Source organism: Myxocyprinus asiaticus, chromosome 37, assembly GCF_019703515.2.
Source record: "Myxocyprinus asiaticus isolate MX2 ecotype Aquarium Trade chromosome 37, UBuf_Myxa_2, whole genome shotgun sequence".
NCBI lineage: Eukaryota > Metazoa > Chordata > Actinopteri > Cypriniformes > Catostomidae > Myxocyprinus > Myxocyprinus asiaticus.
In genome coordinates, this window is record NC_059380.1 from 17,226,748 (window position 1) to 17,249,812 (window position 23,065).

At 38.3% G+C, this 23,065-nt stretch overlaps 1 protein-coding gene and 1 pseudogene across 3 annotated transcripts in view; both read left to right on the forward strand.

Moving 5' to 3' along the window:
• LOC127428369 (keratin, type I cytoskeletal 13-like) overlaps positions 1 to 5,650 on the forward strand; it is a 41,229-nt gene extending 35,579 nt beyond the window's left edge. Inside the window, exons 1-8 of one of the 3 annotated variants that reach the window (XM_051676713.1) lie at positions 2,390 to 3,000; positions 3,458 to 3,540; positions 3,678 to 3,834; positions 3,957 to 4,118; positions 4,264 to 4,389; positions 4,931 to 5,151; positions 5,277 to 5,290; positions 5,392 to 5,650. In XM_051676713.1, the coding sequence (XP_051532673.1) occupies positions 2,464 to 3,000; positions 3,458 to 3,540; positions 3,678 to 3,834; positions 3,957 to 4,118; positions 4,264 to 4,389; positions 4,931 to 5,151; positions 5,277 to 5,290; positions 5,392 to 5,453 (1,362 nt within the window). In that variant the 5' untranslated portion in view covers positions 2,390 to 2,463 and the 3' untranslated portion in view covers positions 5,454 to 5,650. Of the gene's footprint in view, positions 1 to 2,389; positions 3,001 to 3,457; positions 3,541 to 3,677; positions 3,835 to 3,956; positions 4,119 to 4,263; positions 4,390 to 4,930; positions 5,152 to 5,276; positions 5,291 to 5,391 lie in introns of those variants that run through there. The other 2 variants (XM_051676711.1, XM_051676710.1) reach the window with 2 other exon arrangements.
• A 13,261-nt stretch (positions 5,651 to 18,911) lies between these two features.
• On the forward strand, positions 18,912 to 23,065 carry LOC127427779 (keratin, type I cytoskeletal 15-like; annotated as a pseudogene).

The window sequence follows — 23,065 nt, forward strand, 5'->3', positions numbered from 1 at the left end:
CTACTGTCAGAGCCTTACATATATTACGTTTACAGATTTTATTGTTGTTAATTTCAGTAAATGCACATCTACCTCCCAATCCAATTATGCAGAATTAATATTGATAACTGCATTTGCAATTTAATAATAATATCACTATATACAACATCACTATATACAACATTATCAGTCAGAAATGATCACAATGGGATGATGGTGCTAACATACTGAAGCTGTGACCAAAGAGACTTCAACATTGTTTTGCTATTTTAAAATAAACAAATATGAAACTTACCAGACCACGTGTCCTACTGTTGCATCCACCATGAGCAGGAAGTGAGAACGGGGTCCTCAGAGTCATATCTGACCATCACACTGTCTGATGTTTTCAGGATTATAAAAACGCAAAAGTGGGTTGACGTAAAGTGAGGACACAACTTTGATAGGCAGTATATCTTATAGATCCTTACCTTTCATATTTCTGTATGAATTGTTGCACTTTTAAACACTTTGTCTGGGAGTTTACATTGTAACCTCTTGCCGAGGACAGGTTAAGTTACATGTGTTTCCAAGTATACAGCAAGCATTTTAATAAATTCTAATGAAATTATTTAAAAATAGAAGTAATGAATACCCTGAGTATACACATTTCCTTTAGATTTAACTTTTTCAGTATTTACATTTTTATAAATGTCTTGATTTTTAACATAATGAGGACTTTTGTATATAGGACATGTTTTGTTCCTCATCTCAAGAATAATTGCTCTATATTTTGAATTTCAGGGGTATTTTTGCCATAACCCCCTTAATTTCTGACCCTGATTACAACCATTATTGTAATTACTGGAAAAAAAATGCAAACACGGATGAAAACTAGTCGATGAACGATTATACTCAAATGAACAACAACAATCAAATAAACTGCTGATGCATTTAATGTGTAACAAATTCAGGATATAGGACTGGTGTATCCCATCTGGTGTCTCTCAGAGGCTTAAATAAGTTACATTTAATTTGAATAGAAGAAAACTGCAAACATGTTGCTTTACAAAGTTTGTGCATCAAAGTTACTTTATCGGTCTGCACATATTATACATGTTATTTGAAATATAATAATAATTGTCTGTACTGTTTCATTTTCTCAGATCATCTTACAGTAGTCTTGTCACAAGCGGTTCAGTGCAAATGACAAATAAACTTGACTTCTTGGCTCCAAAAAAACTGAAATTGATCACTTACTAGAAAAACAAAAACATTGAAAGCTGCAATAAGAATTGAACATAATACTAATATCACAGTATGAATCTTTACTAACTTTATAGTCAATAGTGTCTGTTTCTCTTCTATATCCAACTCTTCAACAGAGTTTCTTTTATAAGTGTAGTGCATTTAGAGATCTCAGACAGTCATTCTATAGGAACAAACACACATTTGGACATGATTTTGAAATTCCATTGTTGAGTTTAGGATTCTAAATCAAATCAAAAGCATTAATACAGTCTGATGACAACTATATTCACTTTATATTCACTTACTGCTTGATCAAAACTAAATGCTGAATAATAAAAAATAAAAAATAAATCAGTATCCTCACATTGCTGGCTAAGTCTCTTTGTTTAATTTCTAACTGACAAAAGGAGAAAAGGTGGCATAAGCACTTGCCCACACACACACACACACACACACACACACACACACTCATGTTGGTGCGGCTATCCTTATGAGGACTCTCCATAGACATAATGACTTTTATACTGTACAAACTAAAGATTCTATCCCCTAACCCTACCCCTGAACCTAACCTTCACAAAAAACTTTCTGCATTTTTACATTTTCAGAAAAAACATAGTTTAGTATGTTTTGTAAGTGATTTGAATTATGGGGACACTAGACATGTCCTCATAAACCACAATTATAGCGTAATACCCTTGTAAACCTAAAAAATGTCCTCATAAACCACCCAAACCCGCCCACACACATATACACCTGTATACACTCAGATTGTGATAAAAGTAGCCATAAGACCTTGCAGGAATGCATATAAACACATCCACAGACACCAAAGGCAGAGCTTGTCTTGTCTGTATATGGGTGCAAGTGAGAAATCATTGATTAGGTAAACATGGGGAAAGCTATTTTTTCCTAAATTATATTGCTAAATATTCCAAAGCCTTGTGCTGCACCCATGGCTCCCTTTGAAGCTACGCTATATACAGAGACATTCCATTGCAGTTTCCTCACTAGGGTGTTAACTGAACTCTATTCCTCAAATCTCAACACTAGTGGTGGTTGCAGCAGGGTCTGGCAAATGCACACTCACACACCCTTCTTCCACCCTCCCCTCCACAAAGTTCAGGACCCGCCCTCAAGCTTCAACTCTATAAGAGGACAGAGCAGGACTCAAAGGCACCATCCTCTTCAGGCAAACTCACAGTTTCCTGTAGCTTCTTCTTTGCTTTTATCTCATCTCTGCATCCATCGACCATGTCGTCCTCTGTCCGCATATCGTCCTCCCATGGTCCCAAGACCATGACCTCAAAGTCCATAATCACTAAGAGTCGCAATGTTCTGATTCCACAAAAAGCCCACAGTGTTTATGGCGGTAGTATCGGAGGAAGCACCCGAATCTCTTCTGCTTCTATGCATTCCAGAATTGGAGGAGCTGGAGGATACGGAGGCTATGGCGGAGGATACGGTGGAGGCTATGGCGGAGGATACGGTGGAGGCTATGGCGGAGGCTACGGTGGAGGTTACGGTGGAGGATACGGTGGAGGATATGGAGCAGGAATGATGGTTGGAGGCAGCTATGGAGGGGATGCTGACTTGATCCAGCTGAACGAGAAGGCCACCATGCAGAACCTGAATGACCGTTTGGCCTCCTACCTGCAGAAGGTGCGCTCTCTGGAGGCTGCCAATGCCAAGCTTGAGACCATGATCCGGGAGTACTATGCGAAAAAGGGGCCAGCCGCACAGAGGGACTACAGTGCCTACTGGAACACCATCAATGACCTGAAGGAAAAGGTACAGACTGGGAGTTTCAAGTGCAGATAAAGGGGGGAAACTTTTAAATATAGTGCAAAAATTCTGTCTGATGTCTGAGATTTTAATGAAAGTGAAACAGAAAGACTAGAAAATTTAAAATTCCTTTGTATATAGAAGTTGGTGAAAATACTACTGCGGATAATCACTTAGGTTCTAGCAGTGAACAAATAAAGTAAGCAGAGTGAAAAGCTCCATTGAGAATCCTTGCAACTCAACGTGATCTGTTCTCATATTAAAGATAAGTTACGAAATCTGACCCCTTTGGCTTGCAAAACTGTTGCAAAATGGCAATCATAGCATTATTTTTTTAAAATGATGGATTTTCTTCTTTACTTTTCTCAAGGTCTGACTGTGTAGAATACAGTAGATATAGCAATGCTTCTCATTTATGTTCTTAATTGATTTATTAAGTTAACATCAATGCTCTACATTACAGATTAAAAATGTCACAATCAACAACGCCAACATCCTCCTGCAGATCGACAACTCTAAACTGGCTGCTGATGACTTCAGAATAAAGTGAGTTCTCTTAAACAATGTTGCCAACACACAATATATTGCTATATAACTTTAGCTTATTTATACATCGATCATATTGTTCGGGTTTAAACAATGATTGGTGAGTTCATATCCTATCCAAATTCTCCACCAATTAGATATGAGCATGAGCTAGTAATGAGGCAGTCTGTGGAAGCTGACGTTGCTAATCTGCGTCGCTTGCTGGACCAGACAACCCTGACAAAGGCTGACCTGGAGATGCAGATCGAAGGTTTGCAAGATGAACTGGTGTTTATGAAGAAGAACCACCTGGAGGTTTGTAGTAGTTTTCCAGCTGAAGAATAAGTTTCTCTATGTGTGACTGATCTTGCAAGTTTGGGCTACAATGTACAATGAGTCAATTGGAGACCTGAAGCTTGAACCTTGTGGGGTTACAGGAATTGGCAGCAATGAGGTCTCAGTTGACAGGCACAGTGAATGTGGAGGTGGATGCTGCTCCTCAACAAGACCTCAACAAGGTTTTGGAGGAAATTCGTTCTCATTACGAATCCATCATTCATAAACACCGCGGGGATCAGGAATCCTGGTTTAAGGACAGGGTAAGACTCTCAAAACCTAATTTTACTGATAAACCAGATACTACAGCTTGTAGCTTAAAGTAGTGATATCACAGTAAAACAGTACAGCTTGGATCATTGTTTAATTTATTATTTAAATCATTTTGTGCTTCTTTCTCTCTTTAAGACTGCACAGTTGAACAAAGAGGTGGCCGTCAGCACAGAGACCATACAAACCACCAAGACAGAGGTCTCAGATCTGCGACGCACCTTGCAGAGCTTGGAGATCGAGCTACAGTCTCAGCTCAGCATGGTGAGATTTGGGTGGAATGCAGGAAATGAAGGACAGAGATACTGTAGAAAGAAAGAAGGCAGCAGTGGAGAGGGGGGTTTAGTAATACATTGTCTGAACCAAAGTCAAGCCAAAATATTACGTAAGAGATAAGGGAAGCAGGCAAAGAAAAGGACACGGTCAGGGAGATTAATACAAAACAGGTGGAAAGAAGGGAGAGTGTGAGATACTGTATGTCAAGGATGCTTTAATTTATAAAGCTCTCCAGATCCCAGTAGTCGAGGTACACAGGAAAGATGAGAAGAAGCCATTAATATGTGTTGACTGTCTGAAAAATTACATCCTTTGGGAATCTTTTTGTGCTCTTTGGTCGTGTTTTTCTGATACAAGGTATAACCCTTGATAACTAAAAGTAAATCAAAGCAAGTGGACAGTGAACTGAAATCAGAGAACTCATTTGACACAAGTTGGTTTTAAAATGCACAAATACTGTACATTTTACAGGGTGTGGACTAATGCAGTGATTCCTTTATCTTTCTGCCTGTTCTAACCATCCACACAGAAATCGTCACTGGAGAAAACATTGGGAGACACAGAGGCTAGATACAGTGCTATGTTAGCAGGCTACCAGAACCACATCAACGCTCTGGAAGCAGAGCTGTGTCAGATGCGGGCTAGCATTGAGCAACAGGGACAAGAGTACCGCATGTTGCTGGATATCAAGAGCCGTCTGGAGAAGGAGATCGCCACCTATAGAGGCCTCCTGGAAAATCAGGACATTAAGTAAGATAATCTTTTCATTTAATTCAGAGTTATTAAACATCAAGATGGGTATATGTTACATGGATCTTAGGCTAATCTTGTGCTGAAATGACTTCACTAATGCATCTTTTCTCTTTGTATTCTAGGACTCAAGAAATAGGTAATTAAAATCTCCTTTTTGTATATTGTGGGGGGATGGTCAGTTTTAGATACTCAATTCTGCATATTCTGCATTAATACTCTTTCTCTCTCGCCCTTCAGGTGGATCTACCTCTGTCACCTCTGTCAGCTCTATCAGCTCACAGCAGCGTACATACAACTAATGCAGAGCAGACTGCTTTATGAGACAACACCCAAACACATGCACACATTTGGTTTGAAATGAGTGTTGTAAAATGTAATTCACGGTATTGAGAACAAGGAAACAAATGTTTAAAAAAGAAAACAAAAGTTCACTTACATTTGTGTTGTTATATGTAACAAAAACCTGTTCCTGAAAATAAAGCTGCTGCCAAAAGTACTTTATATGTTTCTCTTTTTGCCTCAGAACTATGGAATAGATTTTAAATAAAGGATTACAGAGTTGAGTGACTGATATCTGTTCCAAAATGCTGCAAAACACATGGGAGTCAGGGACAGTAAAAAAAAAACAAAACACATCTTTAGGCTGTTATGCCTAATCGTATAGGCTACTTCAAAATAACTTTTGTTCAGTGAAAACACTGATTTCATTATCACCAGAAAACAAGAATGAAAGAATCAAAGTGAGACAATGAGAGAGAGAAAGAGAAATAAACTATCTCGTTATCAGTTTTTGCAATCTCTTCTAAAACAGCCTCACAAAAGTGTTTTGTATGTTGCCTCGAAACAGATCCATCAAAAAAGCAGTGAAGGGAAAAAACATGGTTTAGGTTATGACCTCGCTGGCCATTGACTTCCCCTTTATTAGTATAATCTTTTACCCTTATAAGGATGATTGTATAAACTGGAAAAAGGGAATTCAGTCTAGAGTGGAGAATGGGATAGCACAATATCAGGAGGAAAAATTCACTCTAGCGACTTTTAAAACATCACTCATGTTATGTATTTTAATTGTCACTCTGATGCTGTATTTCAACCTGTTTGAGGATTCCATTACTTTACCCAATGCTAAACTAAACTAAATGCTAAAATGAATGTTAAAATGAAATGAATAAATATTTTGTGCAAAAATATCTTTATAATAGTATAATGCAACAATAATTATTGTAAATGTACATTTATCTGCCTGTTATGATTTTTTTTATTTTTTATTAAGTGCTTCAATATGGTTGAGAAGTGGTTATGGTTAGGGGTTAGTTAGGGTCTCAAAAATATTTATATAACAGTATAATGTGACTAACCTAATATATTTCTAATATAAATATAAGAAAACATATTGCAGTAAAATGCACACATTCAGAACATTTTATGAGTTCAACTGAACGTCACAAGAGTGATGTATTCATGGTGCAGGATAGCAAAGACTGTTTAGCCCAAAACAGACCATTTATATTAAAATTAAAGAGAGAAACTAGACACCAAATATGGCAGATGTAGAAAAGGAAGTCTTACAGGTAAAAGAGTCAATCACCTTTCAGATACAGACATTGCCTGTCAGTCAACACAAAAACACACAAGTGCATTAGCTTGACCAGCCAGAAAATGCGCGGTTTTTAGCAAATCTGAGCTAAAGAAGCACAATTTATGATACCAGTGTTGTCAAATTTAACTGCTCATTTGAAATAAGTTTTTTGATCGTAATCTTGACCAAACATTTTGGAGGTTTCTGTCTTTCCCCATTCAAGTAGATAGGAGCTGCACTTGAAAGGGACTCTGAGGATAGTCACAAGAGTGATATTTCCCTTTTGCACTCTTGAGACAGACAGAAACAGAGAACTGATAATGATTTATATTTAATAACATACATAAGTAAATGTGATTTGACAACTATTCCATCTATTTTGGCTTTATTTGTCTATGATTAAAGAAATATTCTGGGTTCAATTCAAGTTAAGCTCAATCGACAGCATTTGTGACATAATATTGATTACCACAACAATTAATTTGGACTTGTCCCTCCTTTTCTTTAAAAAAAGCAAAAATCTGGGTTCCAGTGAGGCACTTACAATGGAAGTGAATGGGGGCCGATTTTTGAAGGTTAATATTCTCACTGTTTCAAAAGTATAGCCACAATCAGGGGCGGATTTCGGCATGGGCAACATGGGCAGCTTGCCACACAGACAAGTGAGTGCCCTGAAGTCCACCAGCCATATCACCCCCTTACTGACCTTTTCTGTGTAAACTTATAGCCAATTTTACAACTTCGTTGCCATGACGATGTAATGCCAACAAACCCAAAAATTACTGTAAAAATGTCCATTTAAACGACTTTACAGCTCAAATAGTACTCAAGTTTTAACAGAAGAATTAATCTAAGTGCTTTTATAAAATTATAAGCTTGACATTTCTACCTTTAAACCCTCCAAAAATTGGCCATGTTCACTTCCATTGTAAGTTCCTTGATTTTTGATTTTTTTTAAAGAAAAGGAGGGATGAGTCTAAATTAATTTTTGTGGTAATCGACATTATGCCACAAATGCTGTCGATTGAGCAGAACTTGTGTTGAATCCGGAATATTCCTTTAAGGAGAGGTTTGTTCTACTACACTCACATTTACAGCATGTCAAGTAATAAAAATTTTTGACAAAGACACAAGAAGTGCTTAATGCAATATTCGTCAAAAATAGTTATTGGAACAGAGAGAAAACCGTGCAAGAGTTAAAACTCTCATATGCCTCTACATAAAAAGGATATAGGTGTAGCAATTTTCTCTGGTTTTGGCTGGTCATTTTGAGACTTGTTAAGATCTTGCTATTTCATTTTGCCAGTGTTGTTGTCAGGAGCAAAGAATCAAAATTTAAATTGGTATTATCCTCTGTCTGAACACCCAGCATCTGCAGATCATCTGAGATCTGTCTTATATGTCACTGCACTAACCATTCATATTTTGTGTTTTCACAACTGTTTACAGATGAAAGAAAATAGGGCCTATTACTGTAAGATCTACCCAGTCTTGGGTAAACTACTCAAAATGTAGCTAGCTAAGCTTCTATACAGGTAAAAAAAACTAACTTTTGTTAGTTTAAAAAGAAAAAGAAGCTACACACTACAAGCTACATGGCAAAAGCAGCTTGCTTCATGTAAGCTACCTCAAATTATTTACAATATATAAAAAAATTACAGTTTAATTAAATACTTATTCTAAAACAATAACATTTCCAAAAGAAGTTATTTGTGTTATTCAGAGCCAACTATTTACAGGTGTGATGAGGAGGAGGGCGGGGTCGGCCCTGAATCGGGCTAATCAGCCGAGAGGGGAATAAAGGGGAGCCGGAGGTGCCAGTTCGGGAGAGAGCCGCATGCGGCCACGCTGCATGTTTGTTTATGTTGGTATTAAGTTTGACATTAAAACTTTATTTTTACTGTTCAGCCGGTTCCCGCCTCCTCCTTGCCCGTCCTTATACTTTTACAGTGGTGCTGAAACCCGTGAAGGAGGAGGGATGCGCTGTCACGGAGTCCCTGCCGCTTCCATCCGCCAAAGGAGCAGCCGCAGCCATCTGCCTGGGGATGGAGGGGTCGCTGCATGCCGGCGAGAGCCAGAGGAGCTGCGGCCGTCCGCCGAAGAAGGGGAGGAGTGGTTCCGTCCGCCAAAGGCCATAGAACTCGCTGCCATCCACCAGAGTGCAGAGGAGCGGTTGAGGACCGGGCGACAGCGCGTCCGGAAGCCTCTCTCTCCCTGTCGCTCCACCTCGCTCTTTCCCTCTCACCTTTCCCTCCCCTCGTCTCTCCCAGGGCTCCAGAAAGCAGGGAAGACCTGCCAGTCGGAATGGCAGGGAAGGGAGGGGAGGGGAGTGCGTCATGTCGGGTGTTTCCCTGACCTGAGTCAGGTGATGGATGAGTGTGATGAGGAGGAGTGCGAGGCCGGGCCGTGAAGATACACTGCCGGCCATGAATCAGGCTAATCAGCCGGGAGGGGGATAAAGATGAGCCAGAGGCGCCAGTTTGGGAGATGCATGCAGCCATGCTGCATGTTTGTTTATGTTGTTTTTAAGTTAAGTTTGACATTAAATCTTTGTTTACTGTTCAGCCAGTTCCCGCCTCCTCCTTGCCCGTCCTTATACTGTTACAACAGGTTTCTCAAAATCCCCTTTTAGAAATTTTTACCATGGTACAGTGATTTGTTAAAAATACCATGGTCCTGAAATTTTGATTGTTTAGAAAAAAATCAATTCCTTACAGAGATAAATGCAAACCCAAAAGTCTGGGTCTCGCTGTATTGCTCAGGCTGCACTGCAGTGTCTATTCACAGGCACGATCCCACTACTGATCGACACGGGGATTTGACCTGCTCTGTTTCTGACCTGGGCCAATTGACCCCTCCTTAGACGACCTGGTGGTCCCGGGCTTCCCCAGGAGCACCATATCGATACCGAACTTAGTACGGACACCCGATCGGCATAGTCCACTGCAGCCCAGAACCCCTGAGCTCAAGCGATCCGCCAGCCTCAGCTTCCCAGTAGCTTGAATAACAGGCGCTCTGAGGATCTGTGCCCTCTAGTGTATGAAAACAGAAGATTACATTTAGGTCATTGACAGGGTGTGCACCTTACAGTAAAATTCAAGTCTCCTGATCATTTACCCAGATAGGCCTATACAGATTGCTCTAAAATAAATATTTCAGATTCATTGTGACGAAGACATTTAATAATAGCCTTTGAGACATAAGAAAATCAGAAGAAGAGCATTGCGTGTGTGTTTGTGTTTGTCTATGCATTAATAGAGAACAATTCATATCACCCTCATTTTGCATATCTTACATGTAATCTGTGTGTGCATCAAACATTCAACACATCACTGAGACAGAATGACGGAGAGAGATTTATATGTGGAACCACAGGACAGGAGACTACTGAACATATTGCTCTAAATGTTGTGTTTGATAAGCTGTATAATGTAGCACAAAATGTGTTCACTGTTATTACAAACATATTGGGCTTTTTTTTGTTTTTCAACCAAATAAAACATTAGGTGTTATCCTTTTTTGTCAAATACTTAAATGTAACCATTGATAAAAACAAATATGAATAACTAAATTGAGAATTTATTACCTCTTACCCATAAAATTCAATAAACATCAACTCATACTGTATAAAATAATGTGTATAATAAGGCCTAAATACAGAATACAGTATGGGGCTTTTTTTTTTGCCTCTCATTGATTCTGAGATAAGGGACAAAACATGATTTAAATTGTCTTTTTTCTTTTTTATACTAAATTCATTTAGAATGAATATATTTTTAGACAAAGAATATCAACATAGCAGACCATGTAAGGGAACAGGTTTTTATAAAAACACTTTTTCTTCTGAAAATTGACATTTATTCACTTCATAACTTAATCCAGTGATGGACTGGCCATCTGGAGCACCAGGCATTTTCCCGGTGGGGCGGTCGAGCATTGGGCCGGTCAGCTGCCCCACTCTTATTTAATAAGCGCTGCAATTTACTTGCTTGGAAAACACTAAATGCTCCAAAAGTATGACGAAATGCCACTACCCGATTAAACCGCGCAGCGCTAGAGCAGAGTGGGACTGGCCCTCCTATGCAACGCATGCACTGGCCGGCACACAAGAGCAGAGCGGGACCGGCCCTCCTGCGCAACTCATCCAATGGCCGCAACACCAGAGCAGAGTGGACTGACCATCCGGCACAGCGCTGACTAACCTGCTCTGCTACTATGGTGTTTTGGCAGAAATATTGTATAGCCTACATTTGAAATATACTGTATGTCACTTTAATTATAAATATATTAAATATTGTATATTAGGGGAATATGTCATTTTTATGGCAGGTTTTTTTATAGTCTCTATGGAATTTAAAATTATGAAAAACAATATCCATGTCCTTTGATTTTTTAGAAACCATAATTACGTCTGTAATAAGGAGCATGGCTTTACCTGTGATCGCCATGCTCTTACTAATACCGTGGATACTATACAAGAACTATGGTAAATGTTCATAAGAGCATGTACAAAGGAGAATTTAACAAGATCTTTAAAGCCTGGACCCCCGTGAATTAAGGATGAAGCAATGAGTTTTCCTCCGTAAATATGTTCAGTTCAAATTAAATTTAATGGAAAAAGTTCATTCAATCATTAAGATCCTGATGAAAGAGAAATATCAGTTAAGAAGTCCTACTGTCAGAGCCTTACATATATTACTGTTTACAGATTTTATTGTTGTTAATTTCAGTAAATGCACATCTGCCTCCCAATCCAATTATGCAGAATTAATATTGATAACTGCACTTGCAATTTAATAATAATATCACTATATACAACATCACTATATACAACATTATCAGTCAGAAATGATCACAATGGGATGATGGTGCTAACATACTGAAGCTGTGACCAAAGAGACTTCAACATTGTTTTGCTATTTTAAAATAAACAAATATGAAACTTACCAGACCACGTGTCCTACTGTTGCATCCACCATGAGCAGGAAGTGAGAACGGGGTCCTCAGAGTCATATCTGACCATCACACTGTCTGATGTTTTCAGGATTATAAAAACGCAAAAGTGGGTTGACGTAAAGTGAGGACACAACTTTGATAGGCAGTATATCTTATAGATCCTTACCTTTCATATTTCTGTATGAATTGTTGCACTTTTAAACACTTTGTCTGGGAGTTTACATTGTAACCTCTTGCCGAGGACAGGTTAAGTTACATGTGTTTCCAAGTATACAGCAAGCATTTTAATAAATTCTAATGAAATTATTTAAAAAAAGAAGTAATGAATACCCTGAGTATACACATTTCCTTTAGATTTAACTTTTTCAGTATTTACATTTTTATAAATGTCTTGATTTTTAACATAATGAGGACTTTTGTATATAGGACATGTTTTGTTCCTTATCTCAAGAATAATTGCTCTATATTTTGAATTTCAGGGGTATTTTTGCCATAACCCCCTTAATTTCTGACCCTGATTACAACCATTATTGTAATTACTGGGGGAAAAAATGCAAACACGGATGAAAACTAGTCAATGAACGATTATACTCAAATGAACAACAACAATCAAATAAACTGCTGATGCATTTAATGTGTAACAAATTCAGGATATAGGACTGGTGTATCCCATCTGGTGTCTCCCAGAGGCTTAAATAAGTTACATTTAATTTGATTAGAAGAAAATTGCAAACAGGTTGCTTTACAAAGTTTGTGCATCAAAGTTACTTTATCGGTCTGCACATATTATACGTTATTTGAAAATATAATAATAATAATAATAATAATAATAATAATATATATATAATATATATATATATATATATATATATATATATATATATATATATATATATATATATATAGATAGATAGATAGATAGATAGATAGATATTTAATAATAACATATTTAATAAAATAAAATAAGACACTACTGTTGAGTGAGCAACCAAAGTTAATATGAGTGACCTGATAAAGGGTGGTGATTGAAACAGAAATCATCTCACATCCCTCCCAGGGAGTTTCCTGTTAGACAAATCCTCTATAATCATCCACTAGCACCAAATGACAAAACACATGCTAACACGTATACATAAAGTTTCCCAAAGCTCAACTCCTGTACTGCCCTAGGAGAAACACTGAAAACAATAAAACTCAGAAAATGTTATATTGCACATTAATCTTCACTCAAATAAAAGGATATCTGAGACACTGATTCTGTAGGAACTCATTCTAAAGGAATTTTGAATGCCATTGCTGTCCTTAGAAAGTTTTAAATCCAATCAAGAGCTGGAAAACAATTTAAGGTTGTACCCTGTAGTGTGTTTAACCACCACGCAAACCACAAAATTGCGTGGGGCCCCCGGACATTTAAAGGGCCCCCAGTTCAAGGGAGACCTCAAGTCCAAATAAGAATGTTTCCCATTTACAATATGTACATGTTATGATTTATTAAATTAATATAGCAGTGTTCTACAATTTAGATTAAAACTGCCAACGTCCTCCTGCAGATCAACAACTTTAGACTGGCTGCTGATGACTTAAAGTGAGTTCTCTCTAACAAGTTGAGAATAATCCTCTGAATTTAAAGACAACCTATTTAATGGATCCAGAGCAGTAGCTTTAGTTTGTTTATACAGATTATTGGTCATGTTTCAACAATGATTGATTAATTTATTCCACATCCAAACTAGTCTGTGGAGTCTGTTCGCTCACCTACCTTGCTTACTGGACCAAACAATACTGACACAGGCCGACCTGGAGATCCAGATCAAAGTCTGCAAGAAGAACTGGAATTCATGAAAAAGAACCATAAGGAGATTTGTAGTTATCTGATAGCAGGATCAGATATGTGTGATTGACAGAGGTGGGTAGTAACATGCTACATTTACTCTATACATTTACTTGAGTAACTTTTTGGAGAAAAACAAATACTTTTAGAGTAGGTTTAAAAGTGGGTACTTTTTACTCTCAATCAAGTAAATTTCTAATGAAATTTTTGTACTTTTATTTCGTTACAATGGGCGGCATTCCTGTCCTTACATTACTGCGTTTAATTTTAATTAATGTGTTATTTATTGAGAGATTATTGAATGGGGCTTTTACGACAGCGGAAGTTCATACAGCGCGCGCTGTCACAGACTGTCACTCAAGACGAGTCTATCACTGCTGCAGCATTATGCTCTTCTAACTAAGTGAAACACTTTCTTCACTCTGCACAGTAAAAAAAGAATAGTTTCGTCATGCAATGCTTTCATTTAACACCAAGACAAGCGGATATTTCAAGATTAAAATTGCAGCTCCATCTTAAGGCAGCACTCTGAGGTAAGATGTGGCTCTAATGATAATACAGGCTTTTCTGTGACATGGTGATGGTCATTTTCAGGGTGATTCTGTAAATATGGGCTCTTGTGACATCAGTTTTTAAGTGTGCATTTTTAAATCAGTGCGCTTTGTCCCACATGTCATGAGCAGTATTTACGCATTTAACCCATGCCCTCGCAGGTGTACTGGAAACTATCGCAGCTACTTCGGGCTGATTAACTGTATAAATCCATGTAAACCTCCACGTTAAGTGTAAATGCTTTTTGCTCTGCTGGTCGCATTATTGACAACTTGAGCGCGAACAGACAGCATTTCTGCACATGGTGCCCTAAGCAGGCTGTGTACTCTGCGTTTAGGGAGTGGTGGTACTATGTACAGAACTAATTATCTAAATTCTTTAGACACTGAAAACTGTAACTACACTGAACTAACAACTAAAAGCTATGAAATAGCGAAAGTAGGCATTAATAAAACATGATTTTGGAAAGGTTTCCAAACCTCTCTTCTTATTGACAAATTCATCCAGATCTGACAAGAGCCCTTAAAGGGATAATTCACCCAAAAATGAAAATGTTCTTATCATTTACTCACCCTTATGCCATCCCAGATGTGTATGACTTCCTTTCTTCTGCAGAACACAAATTAAGATTTTTAGAAGAATTTCTCAGCTCTTTTGGTCCATACAGTGCAAGTGAATGGATGTTTTTGTTACAATGCAGTTTTTGGCTACTCTACCCACCTCTGTTAATTGATCCTGAAAGTTTGGGCCATAATTATAAGTAAATAACAAATGATAAAAAAGACCTTGTGAAGTATCCAACCTGATCTTTGACCTTGGAACTAACTTTTGTAAATGCTTTTTGTAACCTAGCTGTGTGGTTTTAGCTGTTGTCATTAATGTACTGTACCTGACACATCAGCATTGTGTGGTTACAGGAGCTGGCAGCACTGAGGTCATATAAAAAACACATTTACATCAAACACTATGATTACTTAATTTAAATAAATTATTTGTCTGAAAATGATGTTTTTTTCAAATAAAATTAATCAGATCAACACCATGTACATCCATATGTAAATGGTGGCTGTTTTTACCATGGATTTTACTGTAATTGCTGTTTCAGGTTTTGGAGCTGGTACTAGCCACCTCTTAGAACCACCTGTGGCCTACAGAGCCACTTGCTGCCTTTGGGTCATGTCGAAATGATCACATTTACAAGATGGGTGCACATGAATGCCACCACAATGTTAGAATTACCGAAGAGCCCTGGCTTTCCGAGTTGTGGGTGTGTCAGTTAACAAATCATGACTGAAGCTAATTGGTATTGTTCAAAATATGTTTTAATTGTCAATGTTGACTAAACAATTACAAAAGTAAAACGAAAAATGGCTCCCAGCGTAAAGAGCTAAAGCAGCAGGATGGGAATTTAAACATATACCTGGCTAAACTGATGAGTCTTCCGTCTAGACTCCCAAACAATGCTAAAGTTTTTTTGAATTGATTCAAAATTTAGGTAACCAATATAGCAATAGTTATATAGGTCTGATTCTGTTATATAGAATGATCATATACTCTGGATCTGGTTAGTTGCTGCATTTTGTATAAATTGCATTCATTTTGTATACGTTTTGTACTGCATTGCCTGTAGTCAGTGAGAAAGTACTCTTGAGTAACCAGAACAATTTGACTACAGCAAAAGGTCTGATCCTTATTGCTGCTTATTATGGCCAAGAACTGCCAGCTTAGATAGGAAAAGACCATCTGACTAATATCTAAAGTGTCAATCACAGCTTGTTTTGTTTGGTGGAAGCCTATCTGAGATAGATTATATCCCTATATATCATTATTTCAAATTATTTCACAGATTAATTTTTGGTATCTTGACAGTATTGACGCATATTGAGTTGGCAAGGCAAAAAACATGGATTTAATACATATTCCATATACAGTGTATATAACACGTACCCAAATTGCACAAGGTAAAAGGGTGGTGGAAAATAATTATTATCTCACCAATAAAGATTATCTCACATCCTCCCAGGGAGTTACCTGTCAGTCAAATCCTCTACAAGTATCCACTAGCACAAAGAGATTAAAAACACACACTAATACACACACTTAAAGGGATGATTCACCCAATAATGAACGTTCTCTCATCATTTGCTCACCCTCATGCCATCTCAGATGTGCATGACTTTTTTTCTTCTGCTGAACACAAATGAAGATTTTTAGTAGAATGTCTCAGCTCTGTTGGTCCTCACAATGCAAGTGAATGCTGACCAGATCTTAGAAGGTCCAAAAAGGTCATAATGGCAGCATAGAAGTAATCTATACGACTCCAGAGGTTAAATCAATGTCTTCAGAAGTCATTTTTTACTATAAATTTCTACCTTTGACCAGCCCCAACCACGCAGTGGCTGAATGTGGAAGTGAAAGTGTAGATTTACAGAAAAAAGGAACTAAATATTGAACTGTTTCTCACCCACACCTATCATATTGCTTCAGATTATATGGATTTAACCTCTGGAATGTTATGGATTACTTTTATGCTGCCTTTATGTCCTTTACGGACCTTCTGAGTTCTGGTCACCATTCACTTGCATTGCATGGACCTACAGCTGAAATAGAAATATTCTTCTAAAAATCTTCATTTGTGTTCAGCAGAAGAAAGTCATACACATCTAGAATGGCATTAAGGTGAGTAAATGAAGAGAGCAATTTAATTTCTGGGTGAACTATCCCTTTAAAGTTTTCCAAAGGTCACCACTTGTACAAGACTGAAAGAGAAAAATTTACTGAACAACAGACCAGAAATTATATGTATTAAAATGTCAAAATTGTACACATGCAAAATTAAGCATACAAGTTGTTATACTGCACTCTAATCTTCATTCCCATGCATGGTAATTAAAACATGGAAGCTGTACAAACACTTGAAATGTAACATACAAATATAACATTATTATCTTTTCTCATCAACAGACATTCTCAATGCCTGGATCACTATTTTAAGTGTAATAATGTGTTTGGAGATCTCAGTCATTCCATAGAAACACATTTAGATTTGAAATGCCACTGCTGAGCTTAGAAAATGGTTAAGGCGGATTTACATGGGACGTGGTGGGCGGCAGGCTTTGCTTGCCATCTTGCCACTTCTCGTTTGTACAGGTGTTTTCCATTCATATGAGAAGCGGTGTGAAAGGTGCCAGCAGAAGTGCAATAATGCCACCCACTGCTTAGCTCAATTACTGCCTCAATTACTGCCTCTGTGGGGCAATACAGTAAATATTGTATTAGTTTTCATGTAAGTGATTGCACTTAAATAAAATGCCACTTATTTTCTCATAAAAAATTTTTTTTACTATAAATATTGTAATGAGCTATTTTTTTATATTAATGTAAAATTACAGTATCAAGGCTAAACAATGTAATTGATGGCGTCTTGCCACCTATTTTCATTTGATGAGTTCTACATTTTTTTTAAATGACAAAAGAAACAGACTGCATGTTACTTCATATTTTTATGGGCAAACTGGTATAATATAAATAACATCAATAATTTAAATGGGAGGGCAAGAAATGAACATTCAAATTCCACAAAACTCAATAAACCACCTGGGAAATTGTATTTTCTGATTATCTAAAGTTGATGTTTCAGACACCTGTTGCTGAAGAGAAAATTAAAGTAGATGTAGTCCATGGCCCATACATTTGTATACAGCCATGGCCAAAAGTATTGGTAGTGACATAAATTTTGTGTTTTGCAAAGTTTTATTTTTTATTTTATTTTAAGTTTATTTTTTCATGTTTCTTTGGTATACTGGAAAACAATAAGCATTTCATAAGTTTTAAAGGCTTTTATTGGCAAAACATTCAATATATGCAAAAAGTCAATATTTACAGTGTTGACTCTTGTTCTTCATAACCTCTGCAATTCGCTCTGGCATGCTGGATATCAGCTTCTGGGCCAAATCCTGACTGATGGCGATCCATTCTTTTCTTATTAGTGCTCGGAGTTGATCACAGTTTGTGGACAAGCTGAAGCCCACTCGCCTTTTGAGGATTGACCATAGGTTCTCTATGGGATTAATATCCGGTGAGTTGCCTGGCCACGGATCCAAAACTTCAAGGTAATGATCTCCGAGCCACTTCATTATCACTCTTGCTTTGTGACATGGTGCTCCATCATGCTGGAAAATGCATGGATCACCAAATTGCTCCTGGATCGTTGGGAAAAATTGCTCTTGCAGGATGTTTTGATACCATTCTTTATTCATGGCAGTGTTTTTGGGCAGAATTGTGAGAGATCCCACTCCCTTGGATGAAAAGCAACCCCACACATGGATGGTCTCAGGATGCTTCACTGTTGGCACGACACACAACACTGCCACACAGCATGGCAGCGTTCACCTTTTTTTCTCCGGACAATCGATTTTCCAGATGTCCCAAACAAAAGGGGGCTTCATCAGAGAAAATTACTTTGCACCAGTCTTCTGCTGTCCAATCTTTGTACTTCCTGCAGAATTTCAGTCTGTGCTTGATGTTTTTCTTGGAGAGAAGTGGCTTCTTTGCTGCCCTTCTTGACACCAGGCCATTGTCCAAAAGACTTCGCCTCACTGTGCGTGCAGATGCACTCACACCCACCTGCTGCCAATATTGAGCAAGCTCTGCACTGGTGGTGACACGATTCCATAGCTGACTCCTCAGGAGGAGACAGTCCTGGTGCTTGCTGGACTCTGGGATGCCCTGAAGCCTTCTTCACTGCAGTTGAACCTCTCTCCTTGAAGTTCTTGATGATCCGGTAAATGGTTCTTTCAGGTACAATATTCTTTGCAGCCATTTCGATGCAAAGTGATGATGGCTGCACGTCTTTCTTTGGAGGTAACCATTGCTAACAAGAACACAACGATTGGAAGCACTTCTTCCCTCCTTTTAGCAATCAGTCTGCTCTTATAATCCAATCAGAATGATAGAGTGGTTTCACCTGACTAGTACTCGTTCACACTTTCCCAGGTGCTGCTGATATGATTAGTGAAATGATGTTAGCTGGTCATTTTGTGCCAAAAAAGGGCCAAAAAACAGTGAAATTTGGGTTTTTATGATAAAGTTCATTTTTTTGGCCAATGAAGCTTTTTGCAATTATTTAAATTGCATCTGATCACTCTGCACAATAATCTAGAAACAATGTGAATTAACACCACAACAACTGAGGCAGCAAACTTTCCGAAACACAAAATTTAAGTCACTGCCAATACTTTTGGCATTGCTGTACATTGCACAGTCGTCAAACATAAGCTATACATGTTTCCATAGTCTGTTTTCACCTGGTACACCGACTCGTCCACTCACAGCTTTTGATGAGGCTGTTTTCCTATATATGTCTCTATAAACGCTCAAAGAAACGTTATTTGTCAGGAGTAAATTCAGCAACAGCGAGTATAACCGACTCAATGTTGTTTTTGACTACATAAAATCTACGTGTCGTTTGATTGGTTGTGAATAAATTCAGCTCTGATTCGTCAGTGACAAGCGGCAGCCGCGGAAAGATAAAATATTTTTATCTGCCGCATCCGTTTTGCCGCCTGCCTCCTCTCACTCGTCCCGTGTAAAACCACCTTTAATCATATCAAGTGCATGAATATTATCAACGGTTTTTACAACTATGGTTAATATAACACTAGGCCTATAGATCAACAGGTTCTAGAGTAAAATGTACTCCTGACACTGAAGGAGAGAAAGAACAACCAAAATCTACAGTGCATAGATTTTCTATGCAAACAGTAGGCTACACAACACAAGTGTCCTCATGGTTTTAGATTGAGATCTTTCTTTCTCACTGCTGCAACCTGAGAAAAATAAGCCTTGCTATCTTGCATGACTGGCTAAGTCTTCCTTTTCCACCCCTAACTGAAAAAGGGAGGACAGCTGGCACATGGTAGCTCAGCGGTTAAGGCTCTGGGTTACTGATCAGAAGGTCAGGGGTTCAGGCCCCAGCACTGCCAAGATGCCACTGTTGGGCCCTTGAACAAGGCCCTTGACCCTATCTGCTCCAGGGGCGCTGCATATCATGGCTGACCCTGCACTCTGACCCCAGCCTAGCTGGGATATGTGAAAAGAAGAATTTCACTGTATATGTGCAAATGTATAATGTGTGATAAATATCCAGTTGAACAAGAAGGGCACCATGCAGAACCTGAATGATCGTCTGGCTGCTTACCTACAGAAGGTGCATTCTCTGGAGGCTGCCAATGCCAATCTGGAGAAGTTAATCAGCGAGTTCTATGAGAAGAAGGGGCTGGCTACCTACGACCGAGGGACTACAGTGCCTACTAGAACACCATCAAGGACCTAAAAGAAAAGGTACAGTGAAATGTATTGCTGAGGTTATGATGAATATAACATAAATGGAAAGACTAGCAAATTCTGAACTGAAACTCCTTTGGATATAGAAGTTGAAAGAGTTTGCAGGGGTGCTGAAAATCACGTAGGTACCATCCATTAGCAGAGGAGGAAGAAAAATAAGCTTGATTGAAAATCCTTGTGACAGAAATATAAGTTGAGAAATCAGAAACATTTGGAAAGGGCTTGCAAAATCCAGAATCCTCTCATAGCATTATCTCATAGCATTATGTTTTAAAAAATAGTGGATTTCCTAGTTTGCTTTTCTCAGAGAATCTGTGGAGAATCAAGTCCATATAGAAATGCTCCATATTTAAATCTGTTCTGATTTATTACATTTATACATCAATGTTGTACATCATAGATTAAAACTGCTACCTGTCAACAACGCCAGCATCCTACTGCAGATTGACAACTCTTAAGCTGGCTGCTGATGACTTCAAGTGAGTTGTCTTGTAAACCTTAAAGTGAGTTGAGAACATTCCTCTGAACTTAGATGCAACAAGTTTAATGGAGACAATAGCTGTAGATTGCTTATATTCATATTCAGTGGCAAATTCTCAGGGCCAGCCAGCACAGCCTTCTCTGCTGGCCTAACATGCCAAATAAATAAATATTTTTCGTCCTTTTATTCTCAATCACCTTTTTGCCTATGTATTTTTAATCACTTTCCACTCTTAATCAACAAACAAATAGAGAAAAACGAAAAGTTTATCCAGTCAGAATTTATTCCTTGATGTTTACAAGCGATGCGTGACAACTGTTTCACAAATCACATGCCCAAAGCCAAGCTCGTTAGCCGAAGCAGCACGTGAGTTTGAGCTCCACTCCCTCAGGCCTTCAGAATTTCCACAGAATCCCTCAACAGTGCAAATGAAAGGGCAACTAAAGTCAGATTGTCAGATTCATCAGCCAATCAGATTGATTTATTTGTTCTTGGTGGGTGTGATCTTTAGATATATATGTCCAGGTCAAGGCCTTCTAGCTGACCTTGAGTGACGCAATCACACTTTAAGGGGCAAATATTATTAGATAGATTTTTCCAGGTATTATAGACCTCCTTGGTAGATTCATATGAAAAATTATGATTTTAGAATGTCTGTTCGGGAGATGTTCATTTCACAAAACAGTCATGCTGCAGTTAAAATTAGGCTTGCTTGAGCATTAATTGTTGTTTCAAGTTTTGGCTTTCGTGCGTGGACGTGTTTTTAAAATGTCAATTGCTATTATTTGTTAGCTGCAACATAATGTATGATGCCCAAAGGCATAGGGTGTCTTATTCATTGTGAAACTGTGTTTTCTTAATGGCAGGAATCACACTGAAGGCCTACACTTTTAATGCACGTCCCGCCACTGTTCATATTTAAACAAACAATAAGTGATTAATCAATTCCCCATTCTACTTTCCCATCAATAAGATATGAGCATGAGTTGATGATGCGGCAGTGTGTGGAGGCTGACATCGCTAACCTGCGTCACTTGTTGGAGCAGATGAAACTGACAAAGGCCGACATGGAACTCCAAATCAAAGGTCTGCAGGAAGAATTGGAATTCATGAAAAAGAACCACGAAGATGTTTGTAGTAGTTTTTCTGTAGCAGAATCAGCCATGGGTGATTGGTCCTGAAAGTTTGGGACATAATTAAATGTGCAAGGCTTTTAATGAAGAGAACCTCATAACACATGATACAAAAGATCTGGTGTAGTCTCCAACCTAAGTTAATATTGAAAACCATTTTTTCAACGACTTGTTCCAAGTATTTGGCATGTGTACAAAGGAAAATGTAATTTCACAGCCTGATCAATGCTACTAATTCAGTTAAAGACGTTTGTAGCTTTATGTACATTAATAAAAAAAATATTTTTTTTACTTGATTAACTGTCAACCTGACATATGAGCATTGTGTGGTTACAGGAGTTGGCAGCACTGAGGTCTCATTTGACAGGCACAGTGAATGTGGAGTTGGATGCTGCTCCTCAGCAAGACCATTTTTACATTTTTAAACAGTAGATTTAAATGAATGTAGTGATTCAGTTTTTCTTTCTAGCCATTCTCATCACCCACACAGAAAGTGTCAATGGAGAGCTCGCTGACTGATACAAAGGCAAGGTACAGTGCTATGCTAGCTGGCTTCCAGAACCACATCAACATGCTGGAAGCAGAGCTGCGTCAGTTGAGGGTTAGCATTGAACAACAGGGTCTAGACTATGCCACACTACTGGATATCAAGAGCCGCCAGGAGCAGGAGATCGCCACATACAGAAGCCTCCTGGAAAATCAGGACACTAAGTCAGTTTGTTTTTTTTATTTGTAATAGTTGGGTCTTATGTTACATAATCTTATGAAATGACTTCACTAATGCATATTTTCTTCTTTGTCGTCTAGGACTCAAGTGCAAGGTAATTCAAATCTCACTTTGGGGGGATGGTCAATTCAGGTTCACGATCTATGTTGTACATTATGCATGAAATCTTTCTCCTCACCCTTCAGGTGGACCTCGAAATGTCTCCTCTGGTGGAACTCCAAGTGTCTCCTCAGGCGAATCTCAAAATGTCCCATTTGGTGGACCAGCAATCCCGATAAAGCAGACCACCACCACTACCACACACTAA